This window comes from Scatophagus argus, chromosome 11 (genome assembly GCF_020382885.2).
Source record: "Scatophagus argus isolate fScaArg1 chromosome 11, fScaArg1.pri, whole genome shotgun sequence".
NCBI lineage: Eukaryota > Metazoa > Chordata > Actinopteri > Scatophagidae > Scatophagus > Scatophagus argus.
Genome location: NC_058503.1, coordinates 23,451,371 through 23,471,793, shown reverse-complemented (window position 1 = coordinate 23,471,793; position 20,423 = coordinate 23,451,371). Strand labels below are relative to the sequence as shown.

The following is a 20,423-nucleotide window of genomic DNA, read 5'->3' as shown; positions in this document are numbered from 1 at the left end:
AGGGTACCGGATGCGTATCGGATCCAGCACTGATAAGAAGGACTCTGGCAGGATCCACGTGGACTTTGCCCAGGCCAGAGACGACCTGTATGAGTGGGAGTGTAAACAGCGCCTACTGGCCAGAGAGGAAAGACATCGCCGCAAGATCCACGAAGACCGACTGCGCCCGCCGTCTCCGCCGCCCATCGTGCACTACTCTGAGCACGAGGCGGCGCTGCTAGCAGAGAGGCTGAAAGGTGAGGACGGACCGACAGACATGAAAGAGTGAATATGTGACAGCAGAACTTTAAAAACGTTTCTGTTTGCTGCACTCTGATTCGCAACACGTCCACAGAGACGCAGGAAAAAGGAAAACGGACCTTTGTTAGTCCAACATCATTAGAGGTCACCATGACAACATCTGAAAAAGATCAAAAGTTTGGTTGTCAGCACATCTGTTCTGTGTGTGTGTGTGAGATGACCTGCTGTGATACCTGCTGATAGTTTCGAGTGAATTGCTGAGGAACCTGCACAATTATTGATGTTGGTCATCCTGACCCAAACAGCCCAGCTGCTGGGTGGTTCTGATGGGAGCAGATGATCAGAGCACAAATGAGTTGAGTCTTTATTTCCCAATCACCTGGACTGTCCTCCTGAAGAGGAACGGTCACGTTCACCTGAGCAGGTGTTTGGCTTCGTGTGCTCTTGTCTCAGGGCCTTTCAGTACATGCAGGCTTTCATTTTCCAAGCCGCCGCGACCCTGAGCACCATCGTGTTCTCAATCACGAGAATGAATTGCTCAGGTGTCAAAGGCAGGTGAGATTCTCACAGAAGCAGCTGCGTTCAGCGTGCAGCGTGTCGTACTGTCCGTGCTGGACTCCCGAGTGCTGGACCTGACCTGAGTCAGACCAGTGGAAAAGCCGTCTGATGCCAGCGTGCATAAATCCAAATGGACTGAAGGGAAACAGAATCTGAAGGCCCAGGGATCGTTAGACCTGATCCCAAATGCTTTCCCAGCAAACATTCTTCAACCAACTGGACCACAGGCGGAAGATGATCATTTAAATATAAAACTTAGCCCGTATCTCCAAGCTGATGGAAAGCAGGTGAAGATGCAACATAAACACTTTTTTCTTTGCTTAAGATTCAAGATTCAAGAGTCTTTATTGTCATTATGCAAGCATAACAAAACAGACACATGTATAAATAGCACAAAATATTTAAAATGAACACTTAAGAAAAATATAAAGATAAGTGTGTGTGAGCCAAGCCGATGCAGAACAGAGGCTCAGTCCCATTGTGATTTGGACCTGGTCTGGCTCTGGTTCAGGTCTGTCACCTGATCTCAAGCAGAGTTTGGTGGAAGGAGATGAGACATGGGAGTGAACTGGCAGATGGGTGGAAGAGCCAGAAGCGAGTGATGATAAATGTTATTGTGGAGGAGTGTGAAGGTCACTCCTCCTCCTCCTCCTCCTCCTGCTGTGGCTTATTCTTATCTCCATGGCTGAAAATATTCCAGTTTTACTGCAGAAAGCTCTTAGCCTTGACTGTGTGAATGAAAACACAATGAAACAAAGAGACAGTACTTCAAATTGCAGTGGAAATACTTCACTGCTATCTGAAAATCTGAGGTACTTTATGCCCCTTTCTACTTCACTGCATCTCACAGTCAAATATTCTACTTTCTACTTCACTACATTAATCTGACAGCTGAAGATTTTTACACACAAAACACGCGATGAGTTTGTAAAATCTGATGTTTTATCATTAATAAGCAGACGGTCAGCGGATTCATGGAGGAAATAATCAGCAGATGAATCGTCAGCTGCAGTCAAAATGAGCTCCAGCTCAACCAACTCCAACAGGTCACTGTGGTTTCTCATTGGTGACCTGTTGCCGGGCAACACTTTACCAGCAGACATATCGCCACGAGAAACACCATGCAACAGTACAGACAGTCTGAATACCTGTGAGTCAAACCGGTCAGACGTTCACGCTTTTCTGTCCGTCTTATGAAACAGTCAGACGAACCATTTGAGTTTTTCAGATCAGGTTTCGGTTCAGCTTTTACGATTCAGTGCAATGAGTCGCATCACATTTACATTCATGTGTAAGACGTGACACCTGGGCGAGGCCACTGATGGAGTCCACTTCAACCAACCCACAAGTCTTTCAGCTCAGATGTTTTAGGAGACACCAGAAGATTTTCTTTCTGCACAAAATTGGGTGTTTGTGAGGCAAAACGTATTTTTTTCCTCAGCCTAACCAAGTGTTTCAGTGGCTAAACCTTACCAGACCCCAGACACAGCACTGTCAGTGTTAAACCGAAAACTGAAATGTTAAGTTTGAACACATTACTGATTTGTAGAAACGTCCAGTGCCAGCATTAATTCTCCTTCACCCTCCTCCGTCGCCACACCTTGCTGTTTAAACTGTAATAAACGTGCTTTTTCCCACCTGTGTGTGTGTTGGAAGCCTGCAGCGTGTTGCCTTCACTTGTTCATATTTGCTTCTGCATCTCCACTGCACACAAACCAAACCTGAGCCTCTGAGCCGTTTCCTCTTCCATCCTCTAAGCCCAACATAAACAAGCATGTTTTTCTTCTCTCAATAACCTTTTTTTCAATTCATTCTTTACTTCAGACAGCAGGGGAAATAAATTTCTATTATTCCTTCAGTCGTCCCTGTTCAGCTTTCCTTCATTGTGCTCACTGTAATGTGACTGTAATCTGCTGCTGTGTGTGAATGGGGCTTTATCAGAGCGGGGAAAGTGTCTTCTCACAGGTTGTGTTGAGCTCATTAAACGCTCTCTAATTCACTCTGTTCTGCCGCCGTCCGCGGCTCCGTGGCTCCCTTCAATTATTATTCAAATGGAGGAGAACGAAGGAGGCCCGCCGGGACGTTTTATGACTGAGACTGAATGCGGCTCCCGCTTTTGGTTGAAAAGTTGAAAATCAAAAATGCCTTTTGTGTTCAGTGGCTGTGGCTGATTCACAGAGCCATGCAGAGCGAACGGCCCAGGAGGAGGAATTTAATCCTCACGAGCTGCTCGGTTGTTTGTTTAGCCTGACTGAATGTTAAAGGTCCCATGAAATGCTTCTCACATCGCGCTGTTCAGTCACTGTCTGAAGTGACGCTGCATCAAACAGGAAGTTCTTTACTTGTAGCTCTTTTCAAGACTCTCACGCTTCTCACACACCCCATTTTCCAACAGATGACCATAAGTTCAGCGAGGCCACGGCGGTGCTGTTCACCTGGATCGATCGAGGCGAAGTCAGCCGCCGGACCGCCAATCACTTCTACTCCATGATCCAGTCGGCCAACAGCCACGTTCGGAGGCTGATGAGTGAGAAAGCTCAGCACGAGGAGGAGATGGAGCGCGCCAAAGAGACCTTCAAGAACGCCCTGGTGGCCATATTAACACAGTGTAAGAACACATTCTCTTTTCAAACACATACAGTTCGTACGGTGGGAAATCGTCGCTGTCAGCACCTCCACTGAGCAGGTAAGTTCAGGTCGTCAGAGGAGGAAGCTTCAGGACGGGCTGCAGGTATTATCACATCTCATCTGCTGTGTGTTTTTAATAAAACTTTACCACATTAGATCAACATTTACATTAACTACATTATGTTATTTTAATCAGTTCTGATTTAAATCCTGTCCTCACCACAGTCTGACAGGACTGAACCTGAACACAGGACTGAACCTGAACACAGTCTGTCAGGACTAAGCCTGAACACAGGACTGAACCTGAACACAGTCTGTCAGGACTGAGCCTGAACACAGTCTGTCAGGACTGAGCCTGAACACAGGACTGGGCCTGAACACAGGACTAAACCTGAACACAGGCTGTCAGGCTTAAACCTGAACACAGGACTGAACCTGAACCCAGTCTGTCAGGACTGAGCCTGAACACAGTCTGTCAGGACTAAGCCTGAACACAGGACTGAACCTGAACACAGTCTGTCAGGACTGAGCCTGAACACAGGACTGGGCCTGAACACAGGACTGAACCTGAACACAGTCTGTCAGGACTAAACCTGAACACAGGACTGAACCTGAACACAGTCTGTCAGGACTAAGCCTGAACACAGGACTGAACCTGAACACAGCCTGTCAGGACCGAGCCTGAACACAGTCCGTCAGGACTAAACCTGAACACAGTCTGTCAGGACTAAGCCTGAACACAGGACTGAACCTGAACACAGTCTGTCAGGACTAAGCCTGAACACAGGACTGAACCTGAACACAGCCTGTCAGGACCGAGCCTGAACACAGTCTGTCAGGACTAAGCCTGAACACAGGACTGAACCTGAACACAGTCTGTCAGGGCTGAGCCTGACACAGGACTGAAGCTGAACACAGTCTGTCAGGACTGAGTCCACCAATTGAACTCCGTCAGACTCATTACTTTGTAGTGCTGTTGAACTTACAAAGTGGTGTCAGAAGAATTCAGATTCTTTCCTGAAGTATCACGCAGCACAGACCACCCTCATGGAGGAGGATTTATTGCAGGACTGTTGACTGCATTAGTTTCAGCTCAGTGGACGTCATAAACTGGGAAATGAATGTGTGTGAGAGCTGGAAATGAGAATAAACAATAACACTGAAACTGAAGTGAATTTCAGGCCAGTGTCTCTGAAGTTTTCTGTGTTTGCTGCTAAATGAGTCAGCTTTGGTCCATGTGAGCAGGAGCAGCGTTTGTGAGGTTCCCAGCATCAGGGAGGCTGATTTCCTGGTCGGGTTGTGTGGTTCAGTCATGGAAGTGCAGACCGTGAAGCCATTTTCACCACATCCACTTTAAAGGCTGCCTCGATGCAACTCATTTACTCTGCACGGATCTCAGCCCAGTCTCCATGACAACACTCCCCCATCAGCATCAGCTCCATCATCTTCAGCTCACTGTGCGCCGGTGATTAGGTCAGTGTGAGGACGCTTCAGAAACACACTCACATCAGATCACTCGCTCGCTGTCACCTCGCAGCATCTTCACACCTAAAGCTGCATTAAGTGATTTTTGTGTTGTTTCGTCCAATATTTACTCTGCTTTGAGTTCTGATTTGGTCTCCACCGACTCCTGAGAAACACTTTTATCTTTCTAGCTGCTAAATGCTCCACTTTCTTCACCTTGAAACAGTTTTATACAATAATAACCTTTAACTGTATTTGTATAGCGTGTTTCTTAACAACGCTTCAGAGTGAAGAAAGAAAATCAGAACACAAGTAAAACCAAGAAATGCAGTCATGAAACAACACAATAAAATGCAGTTTACAGTAGATAAAACTGCAAAATATCAAAACCCCTGGAGAAATCTTACGGTTTGTAAGTGTGAATGTGAAGATACTCGAGAGCTGAAAGCAGGAGCTTCAGGAGTCTGAACGAGTCGCCGATGAGTCTCATTTATGGACGTATCGCTTAAGGCAGTTTAACGAGGCAGAATAAAGAGGAGGTTTGTGCCAGTCAAGACGTGAAGCAGCGCTGAGTCAGAGAGGTGAGTGACACGCTGTCCGTCTTTGTTGTTGTCTGTCCACAGCTCAGGCACCACACGGGTTGTTTGAAATGAGTCGGTTTGCTTCACGTTCGGTCAGCTTTGAAGGAAAAATGTGAGCAGAGCTTTGCTTTGAAAGGCAGCATTTTAATACAGAATGTATGACTTTAAAACGCTCTACCTGAGACACCTGAGGGCTCTAAAAACCTGCATCCATTCTGAATAAATGCTGCCTTTGTCAGTCCTGAAGGAAGTGAAGCTGCAGGTGATGTAAGTACAGAGCACTGAACAGGAGAGAGACCCGATCACATGACACACCTTGTTTTATTTGAGGACCAATCAGATCTGTCGTTTACCACCTCACTCTTCAGGTTTATCACATCACTCATACTGCCTCCATTTTCGTCCAAACCGCACAAAGTTCTGTTTATTTAATAATGTTTAGCTTCTTTTGAATTCAGCTCAGTGATTTCATTTTGTGTATTTATTGTGCAGAGGAGTTGTTGGCGACTTTGACTCCACAATCTGTCATCATGTGCTCAGTGAGGCTCGACTCTGCTGACGTCTGAGATGATCGGCTGCTCATCAAATTGTTCGTTCGGTTGTGTTCAGTTCAGCTCAGTGGAGCACAAATCAGTCAAAGTATGAAGCCACAGCCCGACATCTTTTCTTAACATTCAAATGAGTGTTAGGCCTCAGATTAACAAAACAAAAACTGACTTTGTTGACCAGATAGGATGATGAATATCAGTGTGCTGCAGTGACAATGTGTCCTCTGGGAGGAAGCAACAGAAGGGACCCTGAAAGTACATGAACTCATCAGCGACTGCAGCAGAATGTAAAAGTTCTTTATCAAGGCTTTTAAATTAAGTTTCTTCAAGACTTTTCTCGCTGAGACTGACACTGACAGGAAATAATTCAGAAATGAAAGACAACATGTAAATCTCCAGCATCTCACTGGCTGTCTGTCCTCTGTTTTACATCATAAAGCACATACAACAAACAGGTTGAACAACGCCAGAGAGAAACCAATCGATCGATCAATCAGTGACAGCAGCGGTTCCTCCCCACGTTTGTTCATCCAACAGTTTGGAGGCAGGACCTTCAGGATCAGAATCGGATGGTGTGGCTTTAGCAGCTGTCACACATTCATCAGCAGATAACTCTGATCGAGTCGTCTTCAGTCTGAACCTTTTCGAGCTGAGCAAATGATGACAGCATTTTGATTTTGGAGCGAACTGTTCCTTTAATGTGGCAGGAAGGTCAGTGTGTGTCCACGGTCTCTCCTCTGTCTGCTGTACGAGCCTCAGTCAGTGCTACAACGCTACATAAACGGCTTGTTTTGTCTTAACCCTCCTCCTCCTCCTCCTCCTCCTCCTCCTCCCTGTCCACCCCAAAGTCGAGCAGATCACCGCCGTTTTCACCGCCGCCACCAGGCAAAAGGCATGGGACCATTTCTCAAAAGCACAGCGCAAGAACATAGACATTTGGCGCAAGCAGTGTGAGGTTGGTACACCTTCTTCTTCTCTCCTCCCACCCCAGCCCGCTGCTTTCTTCTTCTCTGCTCTCGTTTCCCCAGGAGGGCGCCGACAGGCAGCTCTGTACGACTGTTCAGTGCCCTCGTTGTTGTTTTCTTCTGGAGGCTTCGCCCTCACAGACAGACAGTCAGACAGACAGACAGACAGACGGACTCGGCCTCTGATCGTCTGAGCCCAAACATTCTCTTTCTCCCCGCAGCCCACATGTGAGGCAAAGATCTGACGCCTCCTCGAAAGTGTGAGGCGCTGCTATGGCAACAGTGATTTCCAGGGTTAAGTCTCTGTTCAATTATTCATCAAACCCAGATAACAAGTCTAAACGTGAGAATGTTGAGGATCTGTCCATTTTCAGCCTGTTGCTCCTCCAGGAGTTTAGTTTTGTCGATGTGTGGGAGCATGGCTACGTTGCTTCCAGTTAAAAACATGTTAGGAAGGAAAAGTATTCCTCACCTCTGGTCTGAACAGCTGAATGAGCTGTTTTTGTTCTCCAGAGTTGTCCAGCAGAGGGCAGCACAGCCCTGCCAACAGTAAACTCACCTGTCGTTAACCTTTCGGAGCTGAGACACATCCCAGCGGAGGCCCGGAGTGGCCGCGAAGACCAAGCGTTTTATACCGAGGCCTCGTTTTACTGCCTTTAGTGCTTGAAATGCGATTGTGTGCACGCAAATTACAGTTTGTTGCCATGTTTTGATGTAGTAAAACGCAGGCTCGATAAATATATTTGTCTCTCTATGGCCACTCTGGGCCTCCATACATACTTTCAAAGCCAATCTAGAAAAATAAAATCAGCTGTCAGAGCTGTACAGATCAAAGAGCTGCATCAAAAAACCGCCTGCGTAGATTGTAATTAGATTTATTTGTGGCACAATAAAAAAAACAGACAAATCAAAAGAAAATAATAATGATGTTTGATTTGTTTTTATATCTGCGTTTTGAATCTTCCATAGACAAAATCAGTCCAGTTAGTTACACTTAACTACCAGGGAGGCTTCGTCCAAACCAGCTCAGTGTCATTATTTATAATATTTCTGATTGAAAAAGAGGTAAGAGACAGTGATTGGCCCTCAGCACACCTGGTGAGACCAGCATGCAGCAGTCCCACTGTGAAAGCCCAACCTTTTAATGGCTAGTCTCTGTGGTAAGTCTGCATATCTCTACAGCTCTGCTAACTGTACGCCAGCTCGCTGCTGGTTTCTGCTCTGTGGAAGTCAGCACGTTTGTGCTTTGGAATCCCAGCTGACAAAAGAAGAGATAATAAAGATGGCCGCCGTACGCCAGGGGCCGCAGCAGCAGGGATGCAGACGACACGGACAGATGACGTGGTCTGTGGTTTTAGTTGGAGGTTTGTTCTGGTCGGAGTTTGGCCTGAATGCAGATTCACCTTTTTGGTTTGGTTTGAGAGGTTTATTGAATTCCCTGTAGAGACGAATGTTCCGTTCATTTTGCGCATAAAAGTACAGAAATTAAAGTTGTTTAGTGCTTCAGCGTCTTGCAGCTAATTCCAGAAGAACAATTAACAAGTATAACACCTCGTTTCCTCAAACTTTTATTTTGTGTCCTAATTATGAATGTTCGCCCCCTAGTGTTCAGTGTGAGGAAGTGCATTTCTTTATGGATGCATTGAAATGCCACAGCATGGGACAGAAGCTAAATTTACATTCCCAAAAACAGTGAATAAATGAGGAGGTTGGCCTGCCAGGTGTGCAACCAGTTTGTAAAATATTTTATCAGAATGAAGCAATAAAAGTGTGTAACTCGAGCCGAACCGTCAGTCAGCCAGTTAAGCTGCTTTACGCTCAGCGCAGACGGCCTGCCAGTTCAAATGCTTTTTGTCCCTGATGACGTGTGGTAAACATGGCAGCGGCTGCACTCTGTGTGTCTGCCGGTCGGGATGTTTCAGGAGCTGAGAAACGCCCACAGTGAGGAGATCATGGGCATCAGACGGGAGGAGGAGATGGAGATGTCGGACGACGACTCGGAGGAAAGTCCCTCCAAGAGGATGCGGCTTGGAGAAAACGGTGAGTGAATCGGTCAGAGCCGCCACGATGTGGTCTGGATAAACCAGCTGCCTTTGGGCTTGGCTTTAAACATGTTTGTTTCCTGTCAGCTGCAGACTGATGGAGTCTCTCTGTTGTCACGGCGACAAACTGACTCATCAAACTTTAACATCTTCTCAGAAGCTTTCAATTTCCTCCTCCTCTCCTCCTCTGGCCCTCATCCTGCTCATCCTCTCCTCCTCCTCTCCTCCTCTCCTCCTCCCCCTCCTCTTCACTTCCTCCTCCTCTCCTCCTCTCCTCCTCCTCCTCCTCCCCCTCCTCCTCCTCTCCTCCTCTCCTCCTCCCCCTCCTCTTCACTTCCTCCTCCCCTCCTCTCCTCCTCTCCTCCTCCTGCTCCTCCTCTCCTCCTCCTCCTCTTCACTTCCTCCCCCTCCTCCTCTCCTGCTCCTCCTCCTCTCCTCCTCCTCCTCTTCACTTCCTCCCCCTCCTCCCCTCCCCCTCCTCCTCCTCTCCTCCTCTCCTCCTCCCCCTCCTCTTCACTTCCTCCTCCTCTCCTGCTCCTCCTCCTCCTCCTCCTCCTCTTCACTTCCTCCCCCTCCTCCTCCTCCTCGTCCTCTTCTCCTCCTCTCCTCCTCTCCTCCTCCTCCTCTTCACTTCCTCCTCCTCCTCTCCTCCTCTCCTCCTCTTCCTCTTCACTTCCTCCTCCTCCTCTCCTCCTCTCCTCCTCTCCCCCTCCTCCCCTCCTTCTCCTCCTCCTCCTCCTCCTCCTCCTCTCCTCCTCTCCTCCTCTCCCCCTCCTCCTCCTCTCCTCCTCTCCTCCTCCCCCTCCTCTTCACTTCCTCCTCCTCTCCTGCTCCTCCTCCTCCTCCTCCTCCTCTTCACTTCCTCCCCCTCCTCCTCCTCCTCGTCCTCTTCTCCTCCTCTCCTCCTCTCCTCCTCCTCCTCTTCACTTCCTCCCCCTCCTCCCCTCCTCCTCCTCTCTTCCTCCTCCTCTTCACTTCCTCCTCCTCTCCTGCAGGAGTGTATGATGCGGCTCAGGCGTCTCTGAAGGAGGAGAACGACTCCCTGCGCTGGCAGCTGGACGCCTACAGGAACGAAGTGGAGCTCCTGAGGAAGGAGCAGAGCAAAAGCAGCCGAGCAGATGAGGAACACACACCAACGCAGTCGCACACACACACTCCGGAGGCTCAGATCCAGCTGCTGCAGCAGAGTATGCACAACATGCAGCAGGTGGGTCTCTGCCCTGTTAGCCTGAGCTTCAGGTGGTTTCGTCACAGAGGGTGCGTTTGTTTTAACGCCCGCGTGGGCAGCGGGCTGCCGTCCATGTGATGCTCAGAGGAAAACAAATCGCGTGCCAGTGCTGTTCCAGGACCTGAGAGGCGGATCTCGTCGTTCGTGGTGTTTGGTTATTAAACTGACTTGACTTTACTCTCCCCAACAAACTGCCTTTCTCACTGCTGACTCAGAGGTCTCCCATGATCCTTTGCTCCACTGGTTTCATAAACCGGCACAGAAAGCTTTGTCAGAACACGGAGCTCGTTTGCCACGACTTGGCCTGATTCAACTCGACTTCCTGTCTTTCTCTATCTAAACTGACAGCACTGATGAAACAAGGCACATTAGAGACAACCGCCAGCACACACACTCACACACACTCTCACACACTCACTCACACACACTCACACACTCACACACTCACACACACTCACACACATTCACACACACTCACACACACACACACACACACACACACACACTCTCACACACACGCATACACTCACACACTCACTCACTCACACTCACACACTCACACACACTCACCCTCCCTGCTGGCTTGTAGTGAATGTGTTGCTTACTTGTCTTCTGACGGTGTGTGTGAACGTCACCCTGCTGTCGCTTCTCGTTTGTCACCTGTTGTTGTTTTTCTTCCTTCATCACCACCGAGCGGCTGCGACAAAAAAAATAAAAAGTGTTTTTGTTAAATAAATATTTACATTACGTACCTGTTAACAGTTTTTTGATGAGATGACATCATGAAAAGGTGGAAACACACACGTGATGGTGTTTAATGTGAGCAGCGAACGCCTTCACGCTGCGTTCACGTCACAGGAGCAGCTTGTCCCTCCTGCGTTCAGGTGTGCACCTGTCAGCTCAGTAACTCATTCATCAGGACGCACCTGAGATTCACGTGTGTGTGTGTGTGTGTTTGTCTTCCAGCAACTCCTGAGCCTGCAGGAGACGCTGCAGAGTAAGGAGGCGGAGCTGGAGCAGGCAAAGGAGGAGCATCGTTACCTGGAAGGGGAGGTGCTCGCCCTGCGGGACAAGGTGTGTGTGCTCCCTCTGGCACGAGGTCCACGGTGTCCTCAGGCCGTGTAGCCTTGGTTTAGTGTGTCAGGGTCCTAACACACACCCACAGCAGGGAGGCCACGCCCACCACGACACAGACAGGAAGCAGCATTTCACACAGAGAACGTGTGGCTCAGGGCTCATGTTCTGTTGTGAGTGTTTTCCAGTGTCTCTTCTGTGATAGTCTGTATGAGGAGACACACACACACACACACACACACACACACACACACACACACAGGTTGAACATGATGAGGGATGAAGAGGGTTTGAAGGACAGGAGGGCTGCCATGGCAACAGATCTGAGAGGATGTTTTACTGTGTTCTCCTGCTGAGAGGTGAGCAGTTTGACCTGAGGGGTGTGTGAGCGTGTGTGTGTGAGAGACTGTGTGTGTGTGTGTGTGTGTGTGTGTGCGCGTGCGTCCCCCTGTGGTAACTTTTGTTCATAGGACTGATCTGAGATCAGGCAAACAGTCAGCGACCAGCCAGTCAGCACTGTGACTTCATGTCTGCTGTTTGAATGAACAGGAAGTGGACTACAAGACTACTTCTCCTTAGTCCGGACCGACGTGACACGGACCGACTCGCCGTCTTCTCCTCCGACAGCATCTAGAAAACACAGGCTTTCTTACATGTCCTCTTCTGTCTCTGTCTCCTCAGCTGCGTCACAGTAACGTGGAGGCTGTGGACGGAACCAACGGAGACCTGCATGAACAGGTAAGAACTGAGCCGTGGACCAATGAGAACACACCAGGGGACAGGAAATTTCCTGTCCATACAAGAGCGAAGCTCTGGCCTCGTGTCCGCGTCCTGAACCGTCTCAGACCTTGTGACAAATCCTGACCAGGACTGTTAATGTGGTTCTTCGGTACTCGCTGAACATCAGTTCTGAAGCTCTGTGAAAACGTCCACGCAGTACAGACAAAGTATAGCAGCATCACAGACAGAGTTCAGGCCTCTTATTGCAGTGTCCCACAGTCCACACACACACACACACACACACACACACACACACACACACACGATGGCAGGTGGACTTTTAACCCCAAACCTGCTGAACTGGAAGCTGACGCCAGGAGGACTGAAGGCCTGGAACCTGCTGCACTGAGCCGACCCCCTTTCACTGGAAACCCTGGAAACCATCTGAGTGGAGATACGATGCTTTTTATTAAATGATGATGTTTTGCTTCTGTGTGTGTGTGTGTGTGTGTGTGTGTGCATACTGTATGTATATTTAATGTTTGTTTGTTTGTCCTTCGAGCTATTCTTGTGTTACTGTGATCCAGAAATGGAAGAAGTACTCAGATCCTGTACTTAAGTAAAAGTACCATTAATACAGTGTAGTATTATTGGCTTCAGGTAGTTAGAGTGTCAGTAGTAAAAGAACAGGAGTACTGTAGAAGTACTGTCAGCTCCGTGTAGTAAAATCACAGGACAAACACTGATTTAAACTGTTGTATAAACTCACATGCTTTAATGTGAATTTTAATTTGAAAGGACATCGTGGTGGAGCAGAAAGCAGCAGAAAGTAGTATTACTCAAGTACAGTACAAGTACCTCAGTACTGGAGTAAATATACTGTGTTACTTGAATGCATCAGAGTGTGGGTTTGTGGGTGTGTATAGCAGCTTGTCAGACTCTGTTCTCCTGTGTGTGTGTGTGTGTGTCCGTCCACAGGGGATGAACGGGTGTGTCCCTTCGCTGTACCACAGCAGAGACAGGAGGACTGAGCTGCTGAGGGGAGGTGTGGCCTCAGAGAAGGAGGCCCTGCTTCTGGGTGAGCAGCACTTTGATGTATTAAGTTGTTTAAAATCAAAATATTCAAGGAGCATATAAGTACTTGAGTAAAAGTACGTAGCTACACTTTTGTCCCACTGAGTGTGTATTAACGTCTGTCCCGTGTTGTCCTAAAGTGATGTGGGACGCAGCTGGTGTCACTCAGCTCCGGCTGTCTGTCCTGGCTCTCCTCTGGCGTCAAAGCACGCGTCTCCACACCCGGTTCCAGTCCCTTAACGTGGTCAGGGTCTGTGCCATGTGTCCGTTCAGTCTTCCCACCGACTCGGCCGTGGTTTCTGGTTCTGGTTCTGGAGCTGTTGGTTTGTGTCCTGCTGGCTGTGCCGCTTTCTGCTGATGTGGATTTAATTTGGAGGAACTTTTTGTCTCCAGCCTCTGCTGCGTCCAGGAAGTCTTCCAGCACAAATCTCCAGCTGGATTATGCACATACTGGGATTATGAAATCTTTGAGTGGAGCTCACTGACGGCTGTTACACCAGATTTAATTTGCAGAGCACCCGTGTGGGCGGAGCCGTTCACGCCTGGTGTGGAGACATCACGGACTGATTGCCGTGTGTTCCCTGCGGGCTGAGCTCAGCGCCCGCCGGGCCTCTCCGAGTGTTTGTTGGCGTAAAGTTAAAGACGAGTGAGCACGCTCAGCTCACGTTCTGCTGCCATCGTGTTCACGCCGCCTGCTGTGTGGGGTTCACATGGAGCAGACTGAAACCTTCCCCCTCAGAGGAGCCTGGATGTGTCTGTCTCTCTCTGTGGCGTCTGTCTGTCCTCTGTGCAGCTGGACTGAATTCGTCTCTGCCACATTAATGGTCGTCCTGCACGCCGAAGCGCAGGCTGACGCGGGTTATTTGCGGTGAAGCTGCTGCTGCTTCGTCCAGAGCTGAGCAGCAGCAGCAGCACATTTATCTCCCTTAGCAGAGCCAAGAAAACCCGAGTGTGAAGGAGAGAGGAGGCCTGTAATCTGCTGCTGCTGCTGCTCAGACCTTCATTCACAGGACAGAAAACATTTGGAATGCGGCCAGTTTTCACCTGCAGTCAAATGAGGCTCATAGACACACACACACACACACACACACACACAGATGGAGATCGTGGTCTCTTAAATGGAGTGTGTAGTTTCTGCCTCCACGTGTTGCTCTGCGCTCGCCACAGTGAAGCAGCAGCTGTCTGTCAGGGTCCTCAGGAAGCAAGGCTCAGTATGTTCCAGTGCATATCCTGTCCAGAGCGCCGGTCTGCTTCTCTGGCTCGTCCGACCCACAATCCTCTGCTCAGGGGGAGGTGCGTCGCGTGGGCCGGCAGAGCACAGGCAGGAGACAGGAGACAGGAGTCAGGAGACTGACGTGAGCCAGTCAAAGGCTTCCTGTCCCAGTTGTCTGACAGGATGTGATGTCAGGATGTGCACTCAAAGGAAACACAAACAGATCAGTCCAAACTGAGACGCCAGGCACCCAGCTGTGACGTTTGTGGTTCCATGACTTCAGTCAGGTGAGCTCATGCAGGTCAGACGATGGCGGCACGCAGCAGGCGTTCACACGTCGTTTTCTAAATGTTATCGTCAGATTTAATTCGTGTGTTCGTTTCAGCTTCGTATTGCTGCGTGTATCAGTCAGGTTCCCTCACTGCAGCTCAGACTGACGCTGGACCTTCATCACTGGAACTTCCTGAAGTCCGCTTTCTCATCAAGACCACACGATCGAAGTCCCTCCCACATCCCACACCTGTCAGAGCCACAAAACCACAACCACACAGTCTGGAACTGCACACACGCACTCTCACGCACTCTCACACTCTCACGCACACTCACACACTCACACTCTCACACTCACACTCTCACACACACACTCTCTGTCTCACACACACACACACACTCTCTCTCTCTCTCTCTCACACACACACACACACTCTCTCTCACACTCTCTCTCACACACACACACACACTCTCTCTCTCTCACACACACACACCCTGCAGTCCTCCTCTGGTGGCTTCTCTTCCATGTGATCAGGTCTGGCTGAAGGAATTGAATCAGGCCCGTCTGTAATTGCCAGCGTTTCGCCACATAAATCAAGGAAATAAATATTGGCTGTGCCGGGTCTTCCGGGGGACGCCACTCTGTTCTGTTACTCCCCCGCCTCCCCCCTCAGCCCCAGTCCCTCTGCATGGCTGCCTACGTTTGCAGGGCCTCTCAGAAGTAATCAAGCCGAGAGCGTTTCCTGTGCGTCTCTTCATGAGGACCGGCTGAACCTTCACGCTGAGCTTCCAGCCCAGTGGCTTCATTAGCTTCACATGTCCTGGATACTGATGGAAAATACTGCAGAACGTTAAATCAAATTGTTTTCAGCAGCATCGTGGTGGACTGCTGGATACTCACCGTTAATGATAGTTTTAATTGTAGCCTTTGACTCTCTGACTGTCTCTTTGTCTCACCGCGTCTGACCCTCAGCGTCCCCTCAGCGTCCGTCCTGCCCTCAGTGTGTCTGATGAGCTCTCTTCTTCTCTGCAGGCATCATATCGACCTTCCTGCACGTCCACCCGTTTGGGGCTAACCTTGAGTATCTGTGGTCCTACATACAGAGACTGGATTCAAAGGTGAGGACGGACACACGGCGTTCGCTCACCTTCAAACTGACAACGCACGGCGTCTGCGCTAACATGCACATGTTTAACAAGAACGTTCATCATATCAGTTCACTGTGTTAGCGTGCTAATTAGCCTATTAGCAGTAAACAGCAGTTAGGAAAAACATGCAAAGTGAGAGAACAAGCGGCCAATCAAATGCAGAAACGCTGCAGCAGCACAGAGGAGACGCGACCAGAACATCCAACAGGTCACTCCTGTGTTCAACACTTTCTAGTGTCCCCTGGAAACCTTTTCTCGTGTCCTCTGTGCTGCTTTCCTCAGCTGAGTGTTGAGCTCTCAGGGCCACCGTAGTTTTTACGTGATCATCTTGAGCTCATATTGACGGTCTGATTTCTTCTTACTCCGTCTGTCTGTCTCTGTCCTCTCTGTCTGTCCTCTCAGGTGTCGGCGGGGGAGCTGGAGCGTCTTATGGTCCGTCTGCCCAGTATGTTCAGGCAGGAGCTGAGTGGCGTCGGCGCGACTTTGGAGAAACGATGGAAGTTCTGTGGTTTTGACAGTCTGGGTTCAGCGTGACGCGTGGAGAACGCGCACACACACTGAGAAGACACACTGAACAGACGCACAAGACACCTCCGACTTTAGTGTGTGTGTGTGTGTGTGTGTGTGTGTGTGTGCGTGTACGTGTGTGTGTGTGTGCAGTGTGTCGAATGATGATGTTCACTCAAGCAGACACTGGAAACTGTGGGAGAGACGGACGTTCAGACCTCAGAAAGGACAAAGTACAGGACAGAAAGGACTTTGCCTGCAGCAGGACATTCAGTCTCCAGTTTGTTGACTAAGAGGGTCTCAAACCCGAGTCTCTTTGGTTTGAACTCAGTCGTGGTCCTCGGTTGTCTTTGGAGTGTGAGAGTTATACCAAAGCTGATCCTTTACGTGTTTGGTTCTAAAGCTAAATTTCATGCCAAACTTTGCTTCATTTATCGACAAGATGGACTGTTGGTTGCCGGTTTTGGCCACAGACTGGGCGGGATCAGATCCACCTTGCAGGGTTTGTTTGGACACAAGCAAACATCAGATAAAACCAAACATGGCATCAAAATCCTGAACAGAAACCTTTTGCTGAGCTCCTGAGACAGGACAACATCAAACACAACATGCTAACAGTAAAGCTGTTAGAAATACACTAAAGGCCATAAATACAAAAGTTAAAAACACTAACGTGCAGAAGAAAAATAACATAAACATAGCAAAACATGGAAAGTGTTGTAATGAGTTACAAATGAAACCAGAAAGGAATGCAGCTTAAAGTCCCATGACATCAGAAAGATATGACAGTTTGTGCTCACTGATACATCAGTACCCGACCCACAGCGACAGAGCAGGATTCTGGGGCCTCGCTGATGACCCTACAAAGACACGCTCATTTCTTTATTCACTGATTTTGGGGGAACTGGATCACATTTTATGGAGAAAATATTTTCTGGTTTTCGCTCTGCCTAAACTCTTGAGTTTCCTGATGGACAGATCGCTTCTTCGAGGTGCCAAGACCCAAACCACATCAGGACCGTCTGTCAAACTGGCCTCTGTTGGACAGGAAACTCATAAAAGTACAGCTTCATGGGAGCTTGAAAGGGCTGGTGAGATTTACCAGTCGAGTCAAATATCCTCAGGGAACCAGAGTCCACATGCTGCAACAGTCACAATAAAATGCAGTTTGACGAGCTGATACTGGAGCAGCAGAATCAGTTTACCTTCTATACTTTCTGTTCCGATGTCAGGAGCTCTGCACATTTCTGATGTACAGTACGCAGTATTCAGCCGCTGGTACTTTGGTGGCTATAATACTTCAAATACTTACGGTCTGTGCAAAATCAAACTGTTTTTGATACGACAGCTGTGCTAGTTGTATTAAAAGCATTAATATTGTGTAATTATATCTGTTAGTGGCGGAGTCCACCATTCCGTGCTGGGTTCAGATGCATTCACACAGGAAGTGCTGACAGGAAACGCTGCAGCAGGTGATCCAGTGTGACTGTCTGTAGTCCGATCAGACTGTTCACTCTCGAGCAGCTGGATTTAGCTACGCATGCTAGCACAGCTGTTACTGTTCGACTGGCGTGAGGGTCGGATTTGGTGTGGATGAAGTCAATGGAGGGAAACCACTGCAGTGTTAGAAACAAGCGGACCCACGTGGTTTCTGCTCGGGCCTCCTGCAGAGACGTGAACTGAGGGGGGAACAGGAGAACATCTGGGGGAGGGATCGCTTCCATACTTCTACATAATTTATTTAAGTCATAAGTTATATACTGTATTTAAACAGCTGAATTAAAAAACCGGTTGACCTCTTGACCTTGACATAAATAAGATGGCAGAAAGATGACTGTGTCCTTTTTTAAAGTATACTTCTTTTCTATAAGAGTTAGCAACGAGTTTTCCCCTCAGAATGGAGTGAAGAGTGAGGATGAAGAAGGTCGGACTGCGGCGATGAAGATGCTGAAGAGGAGGAGACGCCACTGAATTATTCATGTCCTGTATTTTGTGTTTCTAAAGACCACAATGCTGTATGTGTACATTTGTTTTTATTATTTAAATAAAGTTGTTGTTAGCAGAGACGAGTAGTGACTTTGTGACCAGACTGCACTTGTTGGCGTTTGAGTCCTGACTCCACCTGAGCTGTGGCTGAAGGAAACTGGGACTTCATGTAATGGAGAATAATTAACTAATAAAGTGTTTCATTCTAGTATATTAGTGTTTACTGTTCATGTGGGATTGACTGGTGATGCTGCCCAGGTGTTGGTGTGGCAGATGATCCAGTCAGGACCTGATGATGTCATCACACGCAGGGTACAGGTGTGTGTTCACTCCTTTACCTGAGGAAGGCCGTGTGGTTGACAGTAGTTTGCGTCTTTTTCCTGTTGTTTCTCTTCTGGATGACTACTTTTACTTTTACTTGAGTACTTGTTGTTAAAAACCGGCCGCACTTTTACTTGAGTACAGTTTTTCCTGTGGTTGTTACTTCACAGTAATTGTACTTTAGCGCTGCAGCCTCCAGCTCGCAGGATGATGTAACAGGCAGCTCACAAGCAGCTGACCCTGATGTAACACAGGCGTAACACACGTGTGTGTTATGCCTGTGTGTGTGTGCGTGTGTGTGCGTGTGTTACGCCTGTGTGTGTGTGTGTGTGTGCGTGTGCGTGTGCGTGTGCGTGTGCGTGTGTGTCAAACTGACAGACTGGATACATGAACACTTTTCTCTGCTTACTAATTTCTTTCAGCGTGAGCAGGAATTATTCTGCTGAGGAGTCACTGAAGTTCATTCATGCAGTTTTTTAATGAGCTCACAGATGAACGTGAGGCAGATTTTATTGCTGACTGGACTGCACGTTGCCTAAAGTTAACGGACACATGAGAGAAGGTTTGGACAGATTAATCGACACTCGGAAGAGGAGAGAAAGTGAGGCGGACACACAGTTCAGTACGGCAACACCAGCTGGACAAGCTGCACGTTTCTGTGCATTTTTACCCCGATTTGGTTTATCTGAAATGATCTCATTAGGAGACACCGTCTTTGTGATTATTCCTGCCATCACTTTAAAACATTAACAGTGAATTTTGTTATTTCTTTCTTTGTCGTTTCAAACAGCAGCATCCAGCTCTCCTTATTCTTTAACAGATTCATTCTGTCCTGCTGTGTTTTGTAGGCCGCCGTCAGTCAGTTTGTTTGTATCACCAAAGGACAGACAGGAAGGTTTTGTTGCTGCTGTTTGACCACATGTTCAAGCTGAAGGACGTCAGACTCTGTTCTGTTTCCGCGGGACCTGACAGAACAAGAAAACTAATCTGACAATTTGGGGCAGCGTTCCCCTCCTGAACAGACAAAACGTGTGATCACACAGCCGAGGAGGAAGAGTCGCTGCGGCGTTTATGTCTCTGTTAGGTTTACTGTGTCGACAGCAGGCCCCTCAGTGTTCACGCCATGATTTATACACAACACGCCGGCAGCAGCTTCCTCCCCCACGTTCGCCCAGCTCACACTCGGTGCGTTGGTTTGGCCGTTGGTTCGTACACTCCCCAGGACAGCAAGCAAATGAGATGGTGGGGGACATGCTGGTAGAGTTAAGCAGGGTCAGGCTAAGCCAAGATGGCGGCAGCTGGAAACGCCCAGTCAGATTTATTTTACAGTCTGTAGCTGCTGCACGCCGAAAACCGGTTGACCTGTCGTCTTTTGATGTTTGGTGCAAGTGCTGAGGTCACATGACCTCCTCGTCAACATGGAGATGTGGTCGCAGGTTTGTGAGAGCCAGCGAGAGACTTTTGACTTTACTCTTTACTGGTGGTTTTGGCTCAGGAGCAGAACAGGAAGTGGAACAAACGAGGGAGCAGCATGAGGTCAGTGAAGCTCTTCTTTTCACTCTGGACCAGCACACAGACCAGCACTGGTACCCTTTAGGGGCGTCGACTATGCAAATCATTAAACTCTCAGGAACAGGAGCCACCAGGCGATTTTCAGCGAGTTGGTTTCCAACCTGAAACAGTAATTTGAGTAAAGCTCGAGCTTCAGGATGAGGAAACATGCTGTCCAGCGTCTGAATGGCTTCTCTTCCTGCGGTGTGTTAATATGAAGTGAGAGTCGTGGTTTCACACACTGTTCATGGCCCGGAGGAGGACCGGCGGTCAATCGAGGAGACGTCGTGCGGCACGGCAGAAA

General features: G+C 48.6%; 1 protein-coding gene across 4 annotated transcripts in view; it reads left to right on the top strand.

Annotated features, from left to right (window-relative positions):
- Window positions 1-18,400, top strand: part of enox1 (ecto-NOX disulfide-thiol exchanger 1) — a 64,580-nt gene extending 46,180 nt beyond the window's left edge. For all 4 annotated transcript variants that reach the window (XM_046403638.1, XM_046403635.1, XM_046403639.1 and 1 more), the window contains 10 exons: window positions 3-236; window positions 3,194-3,406; window positions 6,868-6,974; window positions 8,907-9,024; window positions 10,022-10,233; window positions 11,221-11,328; window positions 12,010-12,066; window positions 13,027-13,126; window positions 15,639-15,724; window positions 16,157-18,400. In XM_046403638.1, the coding sequence (XP_046259594.1) occupies window positions 3-236; window positions 3,194-3,406; window positions 6,868-6,974; window positions 8,907-9,024; window positions 10,022-10,233; window positions 11,221-11,328; window positions 12,010-12,066; window positions 13,027-13,126; window positions 15,639-15,724; window positions 16,157-16,288 (1,367 nt within the window). In that variant the 3' untranslated portion in view covers window positions 16,289-18,400. The remainder of the gene's footprint in view (window positions 1-2; window positions 237-3,193; window positions 3,407-6,867; window positions 6,975-8,906; window positions 9,025-10,021; window positions 10,234-11,220; window positions 11,329-12,009; window positions 12,067-13,026; window positions 13,127-15,638; window positions 15,725-16,156) is intronic.
- Window positions 18,401-20,423: the final 2,023 nt, after the last annotated feature.